Genomic DNA, 22,029 nt, shown 5'->3' with positions numbered 1-22,029 from the left:
TCTGGATACAGGGATAGCAGTTTCATAAAGGTGGAGAAGTGGGAAAGGAAGAGGCAAATGTAAAGAACTTTGGGATTTGCACAACCATTGCTTAGAGACATTTAAAACCCCAGCACCCTGCAGGACAGCTGAGAACCTTTAATAAAACCTGCCTGGAGAAATTCCTACATGGGCTAAGGAGCTGCAATCCATCAAACACAACTCCTGCTATAACACCAGGAGCACTAAAACAAGGGTGTGCTGATCAGAGCAACCACCCCTGGCCTGATCTTAGGTGCATCCTGGATTTAGACTCCAAAAACAGGGGGTTTATGTCAAATAAAGTGGGATTAGTTTGTTAGTGCCATGTTGGTAAGATATTTGAATGGTTTCTGGGTTGAGCACCCCAATTGCCCAAAGATTCCTTTCCTGTGCAATGGTAAAGAAAAGAGAGCTTTGAAAATTCTGAGCCCTAAGTAAGGGAGAACTGAAGACAAGGAGAGAATGAGCAGGGGTGAACTACAGGGGAAAGAGAGGAAAACAGAAATACATTTTGGATACTTCCAGGTCATTAGGTGTCTTCAATTAAAAAAAAAAAAAAGCAAACAGAAAAAACCAAAACCAACCAAACAAAAAAACACACACACACACACAAAAAAAACCACACACACAAAAAAAAAACCAAAAAAACAAAAAAACCAAAAAAACCCAAAACCCCAAAACAAACCAAAACAACAAACCCACAACAAACCAACAAAAAGCCACAAGGAAAAAAAAAAAAGTAGTAAGGGGCTGTATACCAAGAGCTGAGCCAGAAAAACCTGCCAGTAGGTGAAGGCATTGACAAAGGAGGCATTTCCTGAGCATGGCAGAGGGACAAAAACCAGTGGGATGCTACTCAGGAAGATCAGATCAGGTCACAACCACTGGGAAGGCTGCTGAAGGATCCCTGTAACCTAACAAGATAATATTCCTGCCTGAAGAGAGGAACTGTGTCTTCAAAACTATGGAGTGACAAAGATTCCAAGCTACAGAAGGGTCTTGCAGACAAATTATGGTCTGTACCTCCAGAGCTTGCACAAATGGCCAAAAAAATCCCCATCTTGCTGGAGCCTGTGGGGTCTCTCAGATTGGTTTCAACAGAACTGAAACATCACTTTGGGCTTTATGAACCTGATCTTTACACCCCCACATAGGACAAAAATAGATGATTTGGAAAAATTGTCCATTTTAGGCTTTCTTCACCTTCCCCTGGGGTGTCTGAGACGGGCTCAGATAATGCTTCTCTGAGGAAGTGCTGCAGTGCTTGGGTGATGGAAACTGCAGGACAAATAAATAGAAGGGAGAAGATGAAAGATACAGCTGGTATGGATTCAGAACAATAATAATAAAAACCAGCTGCAATAAAACCATCCAAAGGAAATGTTTAAATCAGACAAAGAGGAAAGCAACATTCAGATGGGCAGAAACAGAATCAGCAGCAAACCTTTCCTAGGATCTTTTCCCTGGAGAAGAGAAGGGGAAGCTGATAGGAAGACCTGAAAGAGGATGATCTGGTACCACAGGATGGTTTGGTATCTCTCCAGGGCACTTCCCCTCAGCCTTGGCATTGCCAGGAGAAGCAGGAAGAAAGCTCCCCAGGAACTGGCATCCTTAACTCTTGGAAGAGAAAAAAGATGATGTCCTTCCCAACCCAGTGAGCCAAAGCTTCTAAAAACTGAATAATGCACGCAAGCAAACACAAAAAAGCACCTTACAGCCTGTTATCATCAAATGCTGCCAAAAAAAAGAGGAAAATCAAGCATTTGGTAGTGACTCCCATCACCCATGGCAGGGTTGCTGCCTCTTTCTGTCTCTGGGCTCCTCTCAAACACTCAAGTGGAGGCAAGAGGAGAGGTTTCCAAATTTATGCTGCATTTTACATTGTTCACATTATGAATTTGGTCAAATAACTGATGAGTAAACACTTTTAATGGCTTATTCAGCTCTGCCTGGTACCAGAATTAACCTCTTCCCAGTTGTATGATCCTTCTGTCAGCCTTACAGGCAGCAGGTTAGAGGGAACTGTTCAAACCCCAAGATCAAACAATAATTAGAAAGGAAAAACAGTCCCTGGATCACTGCACAAACTGCAAAGTCAAGGGCAGCTACAAAGTTCAAGCCAATACCATAGCTCCCTGCTTAATTAAATTAATAACATATCCAAAGAAGCAGGCAGCAAGTTTCAGGCTTCTTAGAAGAGTAAACCAAGCAATTACAGAGAGAAACCACGGGGCAGAGTGGAAGACTGAAAAAAATAGTTCATTAATAACATTTCCTTGGTGATAAAATCCTCTTGGGGATACAGGAGGCCTCTGGTTTAATGGCCCCAGGTGCTTCTTCTGAAGATACAAGGAAGAAAAAAGAAAGCCAGAGTATCCCTGTTAACGTTGCCTACACAATTCCAACATCCACCTAAAACCCAAACCCCCAGTGTGTACCTGCAGGGGTAACTCCAGAGATCCACAGAAAAAATTGCCAACAGAGGCAAAAACTGAGGCCAGAGATGGGAAGAGCCCAAGCAGGGATTTGTGGAGGGCTCAGTGCCAGGCTGCCAGCCCAGCAGCATCCCCAGACCCAGGGGCTTTCTCCAGTGCTGGAAATTCTCTACAGCTGCAGATCAGTTCTCCTCAGCTTGCCACAAAAAGCCCCAAGAAGCCCAATCTCTCTGCAGCTGTTTGGGAAGCCAAGATTATTTCAACAACAACAAAAATCCCAATAGGAAGTGTAGGATTAGCCACAGAGGCTGAAAACTCGAGATCATCTCCTAAAAAGTTAACAGAGTATTAAAAGAAGCCTGAGCCCTGCCTTGCCATTCCCAGGGCTTTGCTCCCCTAGAAAGAAAGGACTTGCTCAGGCAGCTGGAAGCTGAGCCTTTAAGACTAATGAAATTACTTCAGCTTTCTACCTTCTGCATAAATCTTCTTGTCCTGGTTTGGGCCAGGATAGAATTAATTTTCTGTCTTGTACTTTTGCTTTCAGCTGAGTCTCTTGTAAGCAGCTGCACTTGCTGGAATGAACCCCCAGTTTCTCAGTCAGTGTCTGCTCTGGGACTGCTACCCCTGGGTGTTCAGAGTTACTGCTGGACAATGGGTGCAGAGCCAAGGGCACTGCTCAGCTCTGAGGAACATCTTGTGCTCTGGAAAGAGAAAAGGAGGAAAGAGGTCCCACCTGTGACCCTCCTTTAGGGAGGAGCAGACAAGAGAAATGACCAGCACTGACCAAACAGAGGATTCCATCCCATACACCTCATCCTCAGAATAAATTTGAAGGATCACCAGGGTCAAAATCCTTCACCCTTCTTCACCTCTTCCAGCATCCTTCAGCATCCTGGGAGGATCCCATCCCTTCCTCTGCCTCTGCTCCTGATCCATCCCAGCCTGAATCTCTGTGTTCCTGCCTCCAGCTCCCAACTGCTGCTGACCCCAGGATTCCAGCCTGGACTGTCCCAGGGCTGCCCTGCAGCCTCAGTGGGGATGGGAGAGTTATTGGGGGAGAGGGGGAGGAACCTGGGATCCATTTCCCTGTAGATTTGGATAGATTTAGTCATTTTTCCTATTTCTCATTCCTGTTTCATTAAAGCTGTGTAGTTCAGTTTCCAACCCATCAGTCTCTCTCCCTTATTCTTTATCAGGGAGGGAAGGGGGATTCATAGAGAGAATCTGTTATTTCAGTTTAATTCCTGGGCCAGTGTTAAACCCTGACACTTGGATTATATGAAGCTGCACAGGGCATGGCTCACACCTCTGCTCAGCCTTGACATTTGCTCAGAGAATCACAGAAGGCTGGAGTGTGAGAGGCAAGGACTCACCTTCCCTGCCTTCTTCAAGGGCAGAAACAGGGGGCCCAGGCTGGAAGAAGCTGTGCCTGACTGAAGAGTCTGGGGAGAGATCCAGGATAACACTTCCAAGGGTCTAAAAGATGCTCAGCTGTAATGGCAATCCAACAGCACCTGGGTATTTAACTCACATTAGTCCCTTTGAACATAACAGAGTTAAAATTGTGACCATCACAAATGCAGGACAGGTGATTCAGTCATTCCTAATCATACAAACTATATGATAATTAACAACCAATTAGTGGAAAAAAACCACAGAGGCTTTTCAAACACACCCTTTTATACTTTCCTCCTACTCTGCCCTGGTGAAATTCAGCTGGGGTCCTGTGTCCAGCTCTGGAACCCCCAGCCCAAGAAGGCCAAGGAGTGGGTGAAGAGAATGGCCAGAGAGATGCTCAGAGGGCTGGAGCATCCCTGCTGTGAAGGCACTGAGAGAGTTGGGATTGTTCAGTCAGGAGAAGAGAAAGCTCTGGGGAAACCTTGCAGCAACCTTCCAGTATCCACAGGATCTCCAGGAAAGGTGGAGAGGGACTTAATGTCAGGGCATGGAGCAACAGGACAGGGGTAATGTCTTTACACTGCAAGAAGGTGGAATTAGGTTAGACAGCAGGAGGAAATCCCTCAGGATGGGGGTGCCAAGATGCTGGAACCCATGGCCAGGAGGGGTGGTGGGGGCTCCACCCCTGGAGACATTCCAGGTCAGGCTGGATGGGACCCTGAGCATCCTGACCCAGTTCAAGGTGTCCCTGCTCAGTGCAGGGATGCACTGGGGTGTGCAGGCACTGAGGAATGGGGATGTTTTCCTGTGCACAAGAAGTATAACCCATAAGGTAAAGCTGGGCCTCATCAAAGACACAGTAAGGAGATTTTGCAAGGTGATAAAAATCTTAGGTGTGTGATGGAGGGAGGGATGGAGCAGGTGACCTTTAAAGGTCCCTTCCCACCCCACACATTCTGTGGCTCAGTGCTATGTGTGTAACCCTACATCCCAAATGTCACAGCCCCTCTGGAATCCTTTCCAGGTATGATACAGAACCAGTCTGGAATGGCTGCTATTAGAGAATGGAGGCTGCAAGGAGATGCTGTTTTCCAAAAGACTAAGACTTTGCTGAATATTTTCACATTTTATATATATGACATTTTTTAAAATCGTCTCTTCACTTTGAAGTAGAAAAGGAAATTAAGAAAATCCTACAAGTAAAGCCGGTCTAAAATTTTACTCTATTTCATTTTTACTTAATCCTCCTTCAACTTCTCAAAAAGCCATGTGAGGCAACATAAATGGGAAGTTCCCCAGGTCCTGCCCTGCAGCTCAGGTGTGTGACACAAGGAAAATGTCCCCCCAGGAAAGGGGATGAGCTCTGGGGTTGGCAGCACAAGGAAATGCAGTGATGCTGCCTGTGAGGAGGGCTGGACTGGGCTCATCATCTTAAAACTATCTAGGAACAAGGATTTTCTTTGATGATATTCCCCAAGTGGCTTTCTGAGAACAAAAGTCTCTATTTCCATGTCTCAGGTACTGGTTTTGAGTAGGTACTAAAGGGAAATAGTTTATTTCTAATCTTTTGGGACTTCCTCAGTAATCACCTTCTCTGTTATCAAAAAGAGGTTTAAATATAGTTTCACAGGAAGCAAATAGCCTGATTTGTGAATCCCTTCCCTAACAAGTAACCTGCCAAAAGGAAATGGCTACGATTTTCTCTTAATATCCCTAAATACTCATATAACTTGATGTACAGTTTTCCCCTTGAAGAAAATACACCAGTCCAACACACCCACCTGCAGTTCTGGAGTAATCATCATAAGTTCCAAACTGACAGATCTTAAAAGTCCCACACCTGTCACATTTTATTTCAAATTCCAAGTGAAATAGGATCTTTTTAGCCAAAATTGAGAACTGACTCACAACCCCCCATTCATCTCACTCTCTCACACACATGAAAGCAGCAATGACACCAGCAGCTACCCCAAACCATTCCACAGAAAATAAGAGTAAGTCTGGGGTGAACACCCAACTCTTTTTTCCCACATCTCCATTTTTTTCAAGCCTCTGCTTTTCCAGCTCAGGACAAAGTCACCAGCAGCACTGAATTGCCATGACAAAGTTTTTATAAACCTTTTGAAAGGCTCTGGAGATCCCAAAACACACATCTAAGATTTTTTATCACCTTGCAAAATCTCCCTACTGTGTCTTTGATGAAGCCCAGCTTTACCTTATGAATTATACCTCTTGTACACAGGAAAATATCCCCATTCCCCAGTGCCTGCACACCCCAATGCACATCCCTGCATCCTCACTAAAACCTCTCTGTGCCAAAGGCAACACTGACACCAGGATGAGGAAAACTGCATTTGGGCAGGCTTGGAATACCAGAGAAAGGTTCTGCTCCCTTTGGCTGTGCTGAGGAACCAGTACCAACCAGTTCCAACCAGTACCAGCTGGTCTGGCAATCAGCCTGGAAGCCACAACACCCCCACACCTTTTTTCAGAGGTTTCTGGTCCCATGGCTGCCTGGGGGCTGAGGGGGGACAAGATCCCAGAGCCACTTTAGCATCACACCAAGCCCTGCAGCAGAAACCAGAAGAAATCTGCTTGCTGGGCAAGCTGAGGCTTCAAGGTTTGCATCTCATTACCCAACTCTGCCTCTGCAGCTTCCCCTCTTCACAAGGGATGCTGAGAAAAAAAGGACAAAGATTTGGCAAGAGGGGCAAAAGCCCCTGAAGGGAGCAAAGGAGGGCAGAGGTACAGACACAAAACCACAGCCAAACTAAAACTGCTCTGGGCAGCAGGGGACGTGGGAGAAACCTGCCAGGGAGTCAGGAAAAGGGTTAAATGGGAATAATGTGTCCTGTTTGGTAATTCAGTGGAAGATTTGACACCTTTACTGAGAGCCTGAAGGAGCATTGCAGCTCCTGAGCTGCGAGGAGCTGAGATCTCTGCTGGGCTAAGCATCAGCACTGATGCCACCAAACAGCATGGGCCAGGATTCTGGGAATCCTCCTGGGAATCCTCAGCCCACAGACACTCTGTGGCCACATTTTCACTGTTACAGACACGATACAAGAGGGAAAAAAAAAATAAACCAACCCAAACCTCAACATGTGGCTGGAATAAACCAAACACAAAACTATCAGAGCACTGCAAGTCAGGACAAAAGGAGATGATGCACCAAGAGGATTCACTTGCACAAACAAGGGGAAGCAATCCCAAACCTGGTGCTGATGGGATCAAAAGTGGCTCAGAAGCATCAAGGTCTGAGTCCTGTCTTACCAACAGGACAGAACATTTGTCCAGCTCCTCATCCACAAGTGCAGATGCTGCACCAAGCTGTACACACAGTGCAACAACCTCCACTGCCTTCAGCTCCCATTTTCCTTCTTTTCCTTAATGACTTTTCATCCCACATAATGGATTATCCTACATAAAGCTGTTGCACCATTATCACTGTGTTTGTACCATCATCACTGAGCTATGAGCACCCTCACATGCACATGACCTGACCAAAAGGATGCCAGGAAGGAAAGGATGTCAGGGTGTCCTTTGGATGCCAAACCCAATTTCTTTATCCACACAAGCCCTGGGTCAAAAGCAAACCCCACAGGGACTGTGTAAAACAGGGATGTTTACAGAAGTCATAAAAACCTTGTTAAAAACCCACCGTGGTTCTGTGATGCTGTCACAGAATTCCCAGCACTGACAGAAGACAAGGAGCAATGGGAACCTGGAAAGGAGCAATTCCTGCTTGTAATACAATGAATGGACTCACCCACACTTGAATTGTTTTCTTTGCACTGAAAGATCAGCCAAAACCTTTCAAGGTTGTCTTTTTTTTTCTTCTTTTTTTTCTTTTTTCTTTTTTTTCTTTCTTTACTCCTTTTTTTTTTTCCCTTCTTTTTTTTTTCCCCCTTCTATTTTTTTTTTTCCCCACCAGAGTCCTCTTGCTACAAAGTTTGGGGGTTGTGAACATCAGACATATGCTCTGCAAGAGGGAAATATTCACTGCAAGAGGGAAAAAGTCTCAGAGCTGACAAGCTGACACCTGCATGCGGGGCAGGGGGTTGGTTGGGTTTTCCCTCCCTCCCAGCACTTTTCCTTTTTCTCCAAGTCTCCAACCAAATCCCATTAGGTGCAGAGGAGGGACAGCTGTCTATTTGTCTATTTCAACAGAGTAGAAGCAGACACTTGGCAATTTTACCAACAAAGCATCTACTAATGACTGCAAGTGAGAGCCAAGACAACAAGAAAAAAAGAGGCAAGAAACCTCTCTCCCTCTGTAAGTCCTGCACAGAGGCCTCTTAAGTAGATGGAACCCATTGGGACAGTCAGGAATGATCCCTAGGGAAAAAAAGTTCCTCCCTGACCACCTCAGATGAAGGAATACACAAGCTGGGGAGGAAAAGCACTCAGCAGGAGCCAGCAGAGATTTATTGTTATGTACCAGAAGCAGCATCAGCCCTAGGAAACCACCAGCATCCCAGGGCCATCAGCTGAGTGCTTTCCAGCATCACAGTGGATGAGTTCTCACAGAGGAGTTTAAACAAAACACAGCTGGAGGGGAAAGGGAAGCTTCAGTAACCAGGATTTTCCTGTCAAGGATGGATTGGGGTGAAAGCATGAAGGTGCTTGTGAGAGGAGCAGATCACCAGTGATGGCACAGGGTGCCCAGCAGAAACATGTGCAGACCAAGTAAGGATGCAACAAGCCAGCAGGGATCTCTCTTCTAAGAGCCAGGGGTGAATGGAAACAGGGTCCAGCAGGAAAATCCCTTCCCAGCCTCCCCACCTTCCCAGTTGCCCCTACACAATGGGAATGGGGCTCTGGAACTGGGAGATCAGGGAAATGAGGATGGTGAGAAAGGTCCCCCAGGGACCTGCTGAGGGAGGCTGCCAGTCCCACACATCAGGACTGCTGTGTATAAAATAAAGGGGGGGGATTTCCACAGGAGATTCCCTTCTGAGGGGAGCAGAGGGCCCTACATGCCAGCCCTATCCCACTGGGAATTCTGCTGCCTCCCTGGGGTCTGTCTCAGAGATGTAACCAGGCAGCTCCCAGACCTGGTACTGGTCAGTGCTGGTCATGCAGGTGGGGGAACCACCATCCCTGGAGGTATTTAAAAAAAGGGTAGATGAGGCACTTCAGCACATGCTGTAGTGGGGTGGGGATTTTTTAAATTGTTTTCTTTTTTCCCCTGGCCTGAGGTTGGAAACATTGACCTTTGAGGGCTTTTCCAACCATGAAAATTCTTTGATTCAGTGGAGATGATCTGGATTTAGAGGCATCATTAAAGGGTACAGCCCAAAGGGACCCCAAGAATCAGAGGACACAAGAGCTGCTGCTGAATTACACTGAAAATACCTGAGAACAAAGAGAGGTGCAGTGTCCAAAGAAAGAACAGAGAGGGCTAAATGAGCAACCTGGAAAAGCAAGGAGAAAAAAACCCAAACAACAAATCACCAAAAAGTCTGTGTTCAAAGACTTCCAAGGCTAAGTCCTTCTGGTCCCTTGTCCTTGCACATCAACCTCCTGTCTCACCCAAACTATTTCCTATCTGTGGCATCTTTAGTGCCAGGCTCAGCTGAATCACGTTAAATTACAAGACTCTGGATGCATTCACACTTAAAGCTGCTTGGGAGGGATTTTGGAGGGTGTTATTTTTCCTGTTGAAGACAGATTTAAGATGTGTTACAGCACGACAGTCTAATTACAGGCTGCAATTTCAACTTCATTTACTTCTGTTGCATCTTGTGATAACATTTCCTGAAGAGACAATTACAGGACAGCAGGAAGAAATACAATTTACTGTCTCCAATTTGCATGAATATGCAGAATTCATTTCATCCAACTCCACATTTCATTTTGGACCTAACTGTACACTATAAATTCCAGAGAGAAGTGTCTGGTTTATTTTATATCGATAATACATACTATTCATATAGTAACTCTGCTATAGACTTGTTACCTTAGCCAAAAGTTAGGTTCTAAATAAATAAATCACACAGTGGCATTAATAGCTGTCACATTTGAAACAGCAGTGCCTGGAGACAAACTCAGAGTGGGATTTTATTCTTCTAGAAACTCTGTGGATGTAGAGTTGCAAACAACCCCCTGGCCAATAGGTTCATATTCTAAAATAAAGTCCCAAAGTGGGTGAAAAGGATCTGATACCCACGCAGAGTGAACTGGGAGGTGACACAGGGCACGTTGTGGCAGTCACCCTGACTTTGATCAGGATGAGAAATCATCTGCAAGGAAGCACTGACTGGAGCTCAAAAATCTTCCAGCCAAGATACGGAGGAGAAAGAGGAATAAAAATGGAAATTTCCTCATCTACCTTTTGTACCACTGTCGAGTTCAAAGGCCTGGCTGCAGGAGATGGCACTGGCACTGTCACTGTCCAGAGCAGGGGAATAATGGTTGCAGCCATTTCATTCATTGCCTTCAAAAGGGCAGATTCTTCACACCATATTCCCCTTTTCATCCACTGATGGGTTTCCTAAGTTTTGGTACCTCCAGTAAGTTTGAATGAGGTGCAGTGGATATACTTGACACAAGAACTTAGTAGGCAAGGTGCTTGGCAGTACTCATGGCCAGAAAGTGTCTGAATATGTTAGGAAAGGCACCTGAAGCAATGAAGAGACCATTGTGAGTGTCAGGAGCAGAAACTGGTCCTCAGCAAGCATAGAGTCACAGAATGGGCTGGGTTGGAAGGGACCTCAGAGCTCACCAAGTCCAACCCTTGCTCCACTCCCCCCGTGGTTCCCAGCCCATGGCACTGAGTGCCACATCCAGGCTCTTTTGAAATATCTCCAGGGATGGAGAATCCACCCCTTCCCTGGGCAGCCCATTCCAATGGCTGAGCACCCTCTCCAGAAAGAAATTCTTTCTAATGTCCAACCTAAACCTCCCCTGGCACAACTTGAGACCTCTTGTGCCCTCTTGTCTTGCTGAGAGTTGCCTGGGAGCAGAGCCCAACCCCCCCTGGCTCCAACCTCCTTTCAGGGAGTTGTAGAGAGTGATGAGGTCTCCCCTGAGCCTCCTCTTCTCCAGCCTCAACACCCCCAGCTCCCTCAGCCCTTCCTCACAGGACTTGTGCTGGATCCCTTCCCAGCCTCCTTGCTCTTCTCTGGACCTGCTCCGGCACCTCAATCTCCTTCCTGAGCTGAGGGGCCCAGAACTGGACACAGGACTCAAGCTGTGGCCTCCCCAGAGCTGAGCACAGGGGCAGAATCCCTTCCCTGGACCTGCTGGCCACGCTGTTCCTGAGCCAGCCCAGGATGCCATTGGCCTTCTTGGCCACCTGGGCACACTGCTGGCTCCTCTTCAGCTTCCTGGCAGTCCAGAAAGTTTAAGGTGGGATCCTATTATAGAGATATCTCTACAATTACAGCAATTTCTTTTCTCATCTGTTAAGAGCTTTCTGAACCTGATTTCTGAAGGGAAAGAAAATGACAGAACGGAGCAGTGTTAGCTGAGCATCCCATCAAGAGCCTGGGAGTCTGCCTGCACCCTTCCAAAGTCCTTAACTCCCTAAGGATTCAGCAGGAAGCTGGCATTCAGGCACCAAATGGAGCCTTTAGCAATGGCTTCACTGGGAGAGGAGGCTCCAGCTCCTCACCTGGAGGAAAGGTTCCAGCATGATCCCTATGGACATCAGCATCCACCCAGGAAAGAGACCACAGGGAAGGCACCACCATAGGAAAAGCTCTGCATGGTGCCCATGCAAAGCAGACATCAGGTAATCCAACCCAGGAGGTTCTGCTTCTCAGGGAAATGTAATTTTTTTTTTTTTTCTTTGTAGTCTTTAATTCCCACATCAAATGATTCTCCTTTCTTTAAGAACAATGCTCCCTGAAAATACATCCTCAGAGGGCCCTTACAGAGTCAGAGGCAAAGAGAAGATGTCAGTCAGGCTGAGCAGTTCCTGGAGGAGACAAGGAACAAAGGGGATCTGAGACTTGGAGGAAGCTGGGAAAAAAATGACATTCTGGAGTCAAGTTCTGTTTTAATTAGACAGAAGGAAAAGTCTGCATTGCTCCTTAATCAAATCTTTGTTTGTGACTGATTACCCAGGTGTTATACATATCCAAATACACTGCCTGAACTATTTACAACCCAACTTTTCCACCCACGTGATGTGCCTGGGACTGAAGAGCAGCAGCATCATGGGCTGAGTGGCAGCATTGCCCAGGAGAGGACATGCACCAAAACCAAGGATCAGATGCTGGGCTTGCTCTTGAAATAAATGCCTTACTGCTCTGCTGGTCAGGTTTTTCCACCAACTGCAACTGCAAGATGACTGCTGTCCCCAGCCACAACCAATCTGCCAAGTTTTTGGCTGGTTTAGCCATGGAGCTCATTTGATGGAGGATGCAGATGAAGGACAAGGAGTCCAACTCACCAGAATCAACTGTTTCCTTCACAGAATTCCCCAGCTCTCAGAACAGGCTCAGCTCTCAGGCTCCACCAATATCAGATGGTTCCCAGATGAGGCACAAAGAACTGAAGAGAAACCCCTCTGCCTCCACCCTCTGGTCAAATTTGGCCAGAACCACCCAAAGACCCACTTGCATTTTCAGATCAAGCTGTTTGGGTTTTTTTTTCCTGCACACTCAGTCTTCCAGATACTATAAATATAAATAAATAAATATATGTATATTACAGATATCATAAATATAAATATTTGCCCAGTTCTACAAACCTATGCCACTGAAGCTGAAGTGCAAAGGAAGGAAAATTATGCCAGTAGTGAGGGATTTCTTATTTTCATTACTTCTTCTTTTCAGTTACATGCAAGTGATAAAGATGGACTGGTGGCAGTGTCACTGGGGCCCCAGTGCTCATCTGGGCTTCCCAAACTGGGCTCCCCAAACCATCAATGGCAGCAGAGCCATTGGAGCAGGAGACCCACAGCTCAGCCCTGGAATTAAATTAAATAGGTTTTTCTCACACAGATCCTACCTGCCACTTTCTTGGCTCTCTGTTTCCATACCTTTCAAGTTTGCTCTTGGTGTCTCCACCATCCTGAGACTCTGGCTGTATCAGCTGGGAATTTTATTTGGACCAAACACATCCAGGTGCCTTCCCCCATCTCTCTAGGCAGGAAAGCAGAGAGCAGAGCTGCCAGCTCCCACATTTTCACAGCTACAGGATATTATTCCCCTGGCTCTTTGGGAGCCTGCTCACTGGCATTAGCTTTTCCATGGAATTCTGAAGACTTTGGACTCCTTTAAAAACTTCAGTGTGCTTTTAGAATGAAGAAGACACATGCATAGAAATTATTAATGGTAAGTTTGGTAAGTAATAAACTTCCTTTCTTTTTGTTGCTGTCTGCTCTCTGTAACTACTCCTCTAACACCAGCATCTTGCAAATTCTGTGCTTTGCTGAATGTCTCTGTTGGTTAAAGCATCATCTGAAGGGTCAGATTAGGGTATTCTGCTATGTGATGGGCAAATCAGTACCAGCCCAGCTAGGACTGGGAGCACTGGATCTCTTAAGGAAAGCAAGAGCCAGTGGAAACACAAGTACAGTTCTGTGCATTTCCTTTTTTGAGTCCTGAAGCTTTGGGAGAAGTCAAAGGAAGCTGGAATAAGCACTGGGGTAAGCCAAGGGGGGATGAAGGAGATGAAATTTTTCTTTCCTTAGGGTATCTCCTAAGACCTGTGAGAGTGCCACCTTTTTTAATAACAAAGCTAAACAAGAAAATGGTTCATTTTACTGACTGTCATAAAGAAATCCGGGACGTTTTGAATACAGAATGTGGAAAATAAATGTTCTTCCCTGAGTATTTCCCAGCGAAAATACAAATACCTCATTATGAAATAAAAAACCATTCTGGTTTGCAGTCATCTGAGGTGATCTTTAGTCTTAAGGGCTCAGCAATTCAACAGAGGGAAATCAAAGCCCAGAAAAATGAATGAAGTCAGGCAAGTATCTTGTAGCAGGTGACAGAAGTTATTTTGGGAGCTTACAAACCAGGGCAGTGATGCAATGACAGCTCCTCTGCACCTGGCAATATTCCAGGGAATGGCCTCTGAATGGCAATTCCCAGCCAGAACTGAGGTTCTCTCCCTGTTCCAGCACCTCAATACCCCAGAGGAACCCCAAATGCACCAGAAGCACTTTGTGCAGGGCTCATGGGGGAGAAAAGAGCTATTCTTAGCCTGTCAGGTTTTTCTCTCTCCATTAAAAGCTGCTGGTCTGCTCTACCAAGAGATTGATCCAGCACCCCCACTCACAGCCTCTGACACTGGTGAAGGAGCTTTGTGTTCCCTTCAGTTGGCAGAAAGGGGAGAAATTTGTTTTCACAGTTATATGACAGCTTTTAAAAATTTTACAGCACAAGCACAGCACCTAATCCAATAAAACTTGCCAGGAACATTTATAATCAAGGCCTCTGAGATTTTGCTTCCCATAAATTCACCAGAGTTACAAGAAAAAGGGCTTTTCCTCAAAAATGCAGCATCCACCAGGGATGCACAGGCTGAGAACTATTTTTTCTCCCTTGCTGTGGGAAAGATAGCTGAAAGAGGCTGTAGGGATGCCCAAAATGGAATGGTGATAATGAAAAGGAACAGGGAGAAAAGAACTATAACATGATTTCTGAAAGAAAACAAAGGATTTGCTCAAAAGAGAACAAAAAGCAGGAACAATCTATAGTAGCCATTTAATTGATTTGATGCAATGCCTGCTCTCTGGACATGTAACAGGAACTGCAGGTTTGATTTGGAGGTCAAAGCATGAAACAAACAATTCACCTCCTACTTCCTCTCATCTGGCACCAACCCCTTACCTAGAGAAAGGTGGAGAGAATAAAACTTGGGTGAGCACGTTTGCAAAGAGCAATCCTCTCTTCTTGCAGAGATGCTTCTGCTTTTATTCCAAGCAAACCATGACAGATAACTGACAACAACTTTAAAAGCAAAACAGCAACATCATCAACCTGTCATCATTCCCAGGATCACTAGAACTGGCAAATTTTTGCAATTTTTTTCTGCTTTTACTAAAGATAGGGCAGCTGAAGCCAGTACTTTTTGCAATAATCTCTTTTTAGTTACTTTCTCCACAGTGATAAGGTGAGGAGCTGCATCTCCTCTAAGTACCTGCTGTGCAAACCTCATTTGGACACGGCCATCATCCATCACTCCTGCTGTGCAGGGAGCATGTGAGAGGCAAACAAAACAGAATTTGTGCTGCAATATTCCACACCACCCACCCCTCCTGCTCACGTTCACAAAGATCCCAATTGGCATTTGGTTATTCTCTCTTCGGGACCCCTGTCTTTTCCCCTCCTCCAAGCATCTGAGAACAGCTTTGGTGCTTTCAGGGGAAAGACAAAAACCTTTCCTCCTCTCTCAAAGGATTAAGGCTTTCTTACTGAAAAGCACGCCAAAGATATATTATTATATGCCACTTTGTGTTTGTAAAGACACATCCATTACTTGCAGCAGTACCTCACACACCTCAGTGAGAGATGAGAAGTGTAAAAGGAATCAGAAAGCTGTGAGCATCCTCATGGCAGTGCCATGCAGAGTCCTGGAAAGAGCTCGTAATGCCAGCTTCCTATTGCATTTCTCTAGCACACACTTCAACCAGCTGCCTCTGCTGTCATTTTGAGCAGGGGCAATACAAGGCTTAGAAGGGCAAGAAAGACAGTATTTGGGTTTCTTGGTTTTTTTTAAGACAGGTCAGGAGAAAGCTGCAATAACTATTGGACAGTATTTAGGATTGCAGGAGCAACCAGAGTGGGATTTGAAGGACAGACTGCAGCCTTACCAAGCACTCTTTTTACCAGCATGTCCTGGTTAGTCCTGTGCCCGTTCAGTGGGTTTCCACTGGTGTGTAAGGACTCCTTGGGATGGCTCAGGTCAGCAGAAGTTGCCTGCACCAGCACTGCAGCATGTCTGGCTTTAACCAGCTCTACACAGACAGGAGAAGAGCTCTTTCCAGCTCACAGCCCTCCCTGTAGCTCCAGGACAATTTGTGAGCTACACACAATCACCAGCAAGGACACAGCAGCATCTCACTGCAAACACACACCCTCTCCTCCTTAAATATCAGGCCAGGAGTGGTGTAATTCACAGCCCCTCCTCTTTCCCTCAGCATCTTAATGAAACACTCAGGAAGAAGGAGGCATTGAACAAGGCACTTAAAGGCACCTCCTGAGGATGCTGTGACAGACCCTCCCACATAGGAGCCCTGACAGGACACTGAACCAGGAATCACTTCCTCCCCTGGCAATCATGCTACTCCTTTTTTCCAGGACAATCAGCAGTTGTAACCTGGACCCCCTCACACACAGAGCTTCTTTAAGTCTCCATCTGCAGCCCGTGTTCCACTCCATGGCACTGAAATGTCCCCATCACCCTGCTCTGTTTCATGGCACTGAAATGTCCCCATCACCCTGCTCCACTCCATGACACTGAAATGTCCCCATCACCCTGCTCCATTCCATGGCACTGAAATGTCCCCATCACCCTGCTCCATTCCATGGCACTGAAATGTCCCCATCACCCTGCTCTGTTTCATGGCACTGAAATGTCCCCATCACCCTGCTCTGTTTCATGGCACTAAAATGTCCCCATCACCCTGCTGTTGGCAGCCACCTCGTTGATCAAAGAGGCTGCAGAAATGCACACCCATGTGTCCTGTCACAGTCTCCTCTGCCATACACATCCCTCAGAAGGGTTTGAGGTCCTGCCCCAGAGTTGCAGCTCTAGAAGAAGGGAGGAGAGAGCTCTGGTCTCCTCCCACCCTTCAGAGCCATGGATGTCTCCAGGAGGAAATGCCAATAGGGAAATGGGAGGACCCATCACTGACTGGCACAGAGTGCCTTTATATACATATATTTATTTATTTATTTATTTATCACCTGGAGATTCTCAATAAAGCCTTGAATGTTGTGATGTGCCACATGTGCCACCCAGGGCACAGTGATGGATGGAAGCACGTGCTCAGCCTTCAAATCCCCAATGGCCTCAGTGATCTCTCTAAGACTACACAGGATTTCTAAGGGTTTCTAAGGATCTCTACACATGAAAATGCAAGCCCAGGGCACCAAGAGGAGCTGGGACACAGTGATGGAGGCATTCACAGCCCTGGCCTCTCTCTGTACACTCTTTTGCCTTCTCTCACTTTTGAAACACAGCTGAAGGCAAGGAAATGAGAGGGTGAAGGGAACCCCCAGCAGGTGTTGCCCACACCAGTAAAGCATCCCACAGACAGGGGAGCCCGGGCACCAGTTTGCCCCAGTTCCAAGTTTACAACTTCCAAGTTTACAAGCAGCAACAAGTTCCCATTCCACCTCAGTAAGCAGAGAGAAACGCAGGGGTCTCGCTGTTCCCAACACGTACTCACCCAGAAGAGGAGGTTGAAGACAAACATGAGGTACTTGATACACTGCAGGCAGTTGTGAGCCATGCTGCACCTCTTCAGTTCTAGGAGAAAAATAAACGAGAGATCCAGGTAAAAGACAACGTACTTGTTTCCCTTGGGGGACGTGTACTTAGCCTTGGTGGCCTTGGGGCCTGGGTTGGTGTGGAATCCAAAAAAAGAGTTGCTGGCAGCTCCACACTGGCCACCATACATGGTGCTGTAGCGAGGGAAGGTGCCATTTGGGAAGCTGTAATCCTTGCTGTCCAGGGAAGGGCTCCTGTGATAGGGCGACTCATCAGTGCTGGACCTGCGCATGGTGGCTTCAGCTCCTCCTGTCACCACCGCTGCTCTGACAATCCTCGGGTCTCAGTGCTGAGGGTGGAAGGTTTGGCTCGCTTTCCTCCTCCTTTTCTATAAAAAAAATCCCCTACTGCTTTGCACCAGCTCTTCTTCTGTCCGCCATCCTGCCCGGGAGTTTCGCGTCCTGCAAAGTTTGGGTGCTGAAGTCTGCCCGGCCCGGAGTTATGGAGCTGGGTGCTTCCACATGGGAAAGACTTCGGCACAAGGAAACATCGCCTCCGCTGTCACCACTGTCCCTCCCGGCCCACCCCACTGCCAGAGAGGAAAAAAAGCGAGGGACACATGCTGTACTCAAGGCTGTAATTAATTTTAAAAAAAGGAAGCGTGACCTCGCTTCGCTCTCAAGTGCCATACAGCCCCGCAGCTCCGCATGCCGCCCGCAGAGAAGGCAACCCGCGGGCCGAGCAAGGCGGGGATTATCCGAACGCCACGCAGCTCCCGTGGCCCTTCCTTCCTCTCCGCATCCTCTCCTCCCGGCTCACTTCAGCGCTCCCCGCATCCCCCTCGGTGCGGCCGGAGCGGGTGCGCAGCTCTCAGCCCTCAGCCCGCACCCCCCCGGACCCGCACCCCGCACCCGCAGCCCCTGCACGGCGCGGCCGCCACTCCCCCCGCTCCGCACCAATCGCGCTCCCCGCCCGCCCGCATCGCCGCGCCCCGGCCCGGCAACTCCCGCCCCGACGGGAGAAAAAGGGAGAAGGGAAAAGGGAGAAGGAGCCGCCTCGCCCCGCACGCCCCTCCCTACCCCGCCTGCCGCATCCCCTCCGCATCCCCCCCTTCCCTTTGCAAGAAGCGAGCACCCCCCCGGTATCGGGATGGGGACGGGGACGGGGATGGGGCGGGCGCTGCCTCAGCGCGGGGCTCGGGGCTCTGCCCGCTCCCGGATCCCTCCCGCTCCCAAACTTCAGGTACGGAGAAACCGCCCGGAGCCGGGGCCTGGCGGGTGTTTTGCTTTTAAAAAGGGAAAAAGCAAGGAAAGCACGCTGAGATTCCCTGAGCGTGCGGGATGCTCTGGGGAGCGGGGGGAGGGGGCGTGCGGAATAAGCTGCGGATCCCGGGCGGGAAGGCTCCTGCGTTCCGCTGCAGATCCAGCAGCTCTTGGGTCAGTCCCAGGGAATCAGCACTCAGCCAAATGCACAGCTCGGTCATTTCTCTAGCAGGTTACCCCCCCCTCACTGATAAGCATCACAGCCCCAACGCTGGGAGCACTTCCCCAACATCTGCCTGCCCTCCCTGGATGTCCAGAGTTGCAAATCTGCCACAAAGTTTTTCAGAAAATCCGACTGAACCTGTAGTAATCACAATATTAACGCTCAGGAAAGCAAAGCTCGTTTATAATCTTCACCCCAAATTCCCTGTGAGGAATTCACCTCGGATGTGCTGCCTCCTTACCTGTAAAACGGGGCTGGGCTGCTGCTGAGCTCCCTTCTCTCAGCTCTGCCTCATGATTTTGACGGCAAACTCCTGGAGCTAAGCAAGAACATGCCTGGCTAATATTTTTTAAAGGCTTGGCCCAGCAGAGAATTAATCGGGATGGAAAGAGGTTTCTTGCATGAAGCATCTTGCCAGTCTCAGCACAAATCAAAAATTACAGTCACCAATTAATTAAAGGAGAAATTAGTAAAAGTAAAATGAGCTGGTTTTGCACATAGCCTGAGCAGCTCACCCTTGCAAACCACCCTCTAATTCTCTTAATTTACAAATTGCAAAGCTGGAGTCTAATTATGTCCCTTAACTTCTTCCACAACTATAAATACGTCGGGTACACCTGGTGGAAGTTTTAGAGAGAAAGAACTTGAGCACAAAACATAAGAGCAGGAACTCCAGTGCCACCTGTTTCAACAACTTTGGGTGACTTGCAACTTTCCCACTATTTAATTTCCCTACCTCTAAGAACAAACCCACCTCAGAGTCACTCTTCTACTCTTCCTTTCTCCTTTTCCTTGCCAGAAAGGACTCTTCCTTTCCTAGGATATAAAGCTGGTGCCATGCAAAGCAGCTGTGTTCTCAGTCTGAGTTTCCAAAACACCTTTTACTTTGCCCACCAAACAGTTTTGCCTCCAACCTTCTTCCTTGTATGTGTGGCAACTAGAAAAGTTTGGCAATGGGAGCCCAAAAGTGATTCAAATATTTTCTGTGTCCCCTGGCAGTACAAAGAGATGCCTGTGCACAAAGCTCCATGGTAAATGGTAAAAAGGAAAACTGGGTACAGCTCTGCACAAAGATGATGTATAAAGAGTGTCAAGTCAGATAATCCTTATTTAAGAAGGGTGCTCACAGTGCTGTAAGTACACACAGAGGCCAATTTGGCATATTTGCTGTAAACCAGACATCTGAAGGATCAAAAGCAGCTCGCTCACTGCTATCTGGCTAAGAAAAGGGGTAGAAATAATTTGATTTCAACCTTTCCTTAAGGGAAGAAATCCTCAGTTCCCAAAAGAATTAAGTCCTGAATTTGGCGGATAATAATAATAATTTTTAAAGCCAAGATCTGAGGTAGAAAGCAGAGTTTCTAACTGCTGGGTTTTGTTTTGGTTTCTCAAGTAAACCTTGACACACAGGAGCAGAAAAACACAGAGGTCCCACAGCACCCTTCCCATACAAGGCCCTTTCACCCCAGGTTCCCTTCTCCACATCTCCTTGAAATGACAACTTTTCAAAGGCATTTGAGTAAAATTTGCCTCTCGAGTCATTCCTCTTCATGCCTGTATCACCAGCAAGTCCAAAAGATTCTCTTGGGATACAGATTTTAATACAGCTCCAAAATAATTATTTTATTAAATCTTCTGCTGTAGGAAACCCAGCCAGAGTTGCTGGGTTTGCTAAATGGGAAATCCTTGAGATACAAACACTGCATCAGCAGGACAAGAGCAGCCTGGATGAGGCACCAAAGAGTAAGATTCTGCATGGAAATAGCAGAAAAGCTGTAAAAAAATGAAGGGCTGATGGGTTTGCCCATTCCTGGTGGGAAGGGGATGAAAGGGGTGAGGACATGCTGGGACCTGTATCAATCTTTAAGCCATCCCAATAAAGCAATCCTTGTATCAACCAAGCAGAATAAGGCTCTGGAGCATTGCACCCCTGAGCCATCCTGCCCACAGGAGCTTTACAAACCTTTCTGTTAATGACTGAGCCCAAAACCACAGCTCAGACCTGGTGACCTCTGCTCACCCCAGCTTTCACTCTGCATTTCTCTCCCCAGCTGCGTATTCCCATCCTCTGGCAAATTCCCATTGATTCCCCAGCAGAGGCAAGCAGGGACTGGGCAGCCTGGGCAGCAGAGGTTCAATGCCTATGGATTTTGGAGGAATTTTACCATTTACACATCCTAACAGCTCTGGCCCTACCACTTGGAGTGGAGGGCTGGTAACCCTTCAATGCCTCCAGCCCAAACTCTGGCCCTGGAAAAGGACTCTGAGGCTTTTGTCAGATGAGCTCCAGGAAACAGGATGGCACTGAAAAGTGTTTGGTAGATGTGTCAATTGCTCTGCTCCTCACCCCCTTCCTCAGAGCAGCCTCCCCCTGAAGATGCACCCCTCCTTCTTCAGCCCCCCCTGACAGCCTCACCTGGGCCCTGCTCCCCCCTCCTGGCTCCCTCAGCCAGCCCTGTCCCCAGCCCCCTCCTTTGTATTGCTCTGATCAGCACTGACACTCCCAGCCCTGCATCACCACTACAGGGGGCAGGTGGCTACTAACCATGGGCAGGTGGCTACTAACCATGGGCAGGTGGCTACTACCCAGGAGCAGGTGGCCACTGTGTGGGGCAGGTGCCTACTACCCATGGGTAGGTGGCTACTACATGGGGCAGGTGCCTACTACTCATGGGCAGGTGGCTACTACATGGGGCAGGTGGCCACTACATGGGGCAAGTGGCTACTATGTGGGGCAGGTGGCTACTACTCATGGGCAGGTGGCAACCACATGGTGCAAGTGGCTACTACTCACGGGCAGGTGGCCACTAGGTGGGGCAGGTGGCTAGTACCCATGGGCAGGCTGGGCTCAGCCCCACTCCTCCTTTAAGGGGAAGATGCAGGGATCTGGGCTCCTGGTGCTGCTGCCCAACCCCTGACCAGCTGATCCCATCATGGCAGAGGAGGGGGAGGTGGAAGCAGGACAGAGGCAGCAGTGGGACCCAGAGCTGCTTGGTGCTCTCAGCCCCTGATCCTGAGATCCTGATCACCAGGTGATGGTGAATGTGCCAAAACCTCCTTCCCAGCCTTCCTGAAGAACCTGCCCATCCCCAGAGTTGGGCTGAGAGCTGCTTTCTGGGCCCCTTTGGCTCCCCTGTCATCATTTTCCAGCCCCAGCTGCTTCTCTCCTTGCTCCATGTCCAGGGTTTCCTCTCCCTCTCTGCAGGAATCATCAGTTGAAACCAACAAACATTTCAGTACCACTTTGGATCAGGGCTTCCTTTTATCCCCTCTGGATGCTGCTTTTTCTTCC

General features: G+C 47.8%; 1 protein-coding gene across 4 annotated transcripts in view; it reads right to left on the bottom strand.

Annotated features, from left to right (window-relative positions):
* TSPAN4 (tetraspanin 4) overlaps positions 1–22,029 on the bottom strand; it is a 405,186-nt gene that overhangs the window by 150,183 nt on the left and 232,974 nt on the right. For 3 of the 4 annotated variants that reach the window (XM_071761611.1, XM_071761610.1, XM_071761612.1), the window contains one exon: positions 17,212–17,291. In XM_071761611.1, the coding sequence (XP_071617712.1) occupies positions 17,212–17,274 (63 nt within the window). In that variant the 5' untranslated portion in view covers positions 17,275–17,291. Of the gene's footprint in view, positions 1–17,211; positions 17,809–22,029 lie in introns of those variants that run through there. The other variant, XM_071761609.1, reaches the window with a different exon arrangement.

Source organism: Heliangelus exortis, chromosome 18 (assembly GCF_036169615.1).
Source record: "Heliangelus exortis chromosome 18, bHelExo1.hap1, whole genome shotgun sequence".
Lineage (NCBI taxonomy): Eukaryota > Metazoa > Chordata > Aves > Apodiformes > Trochilidae > Heliangelus > Heliangelus exortis.
This window is presented reverse-complemented; position numbering and strand designations above follow the sequence as displayed.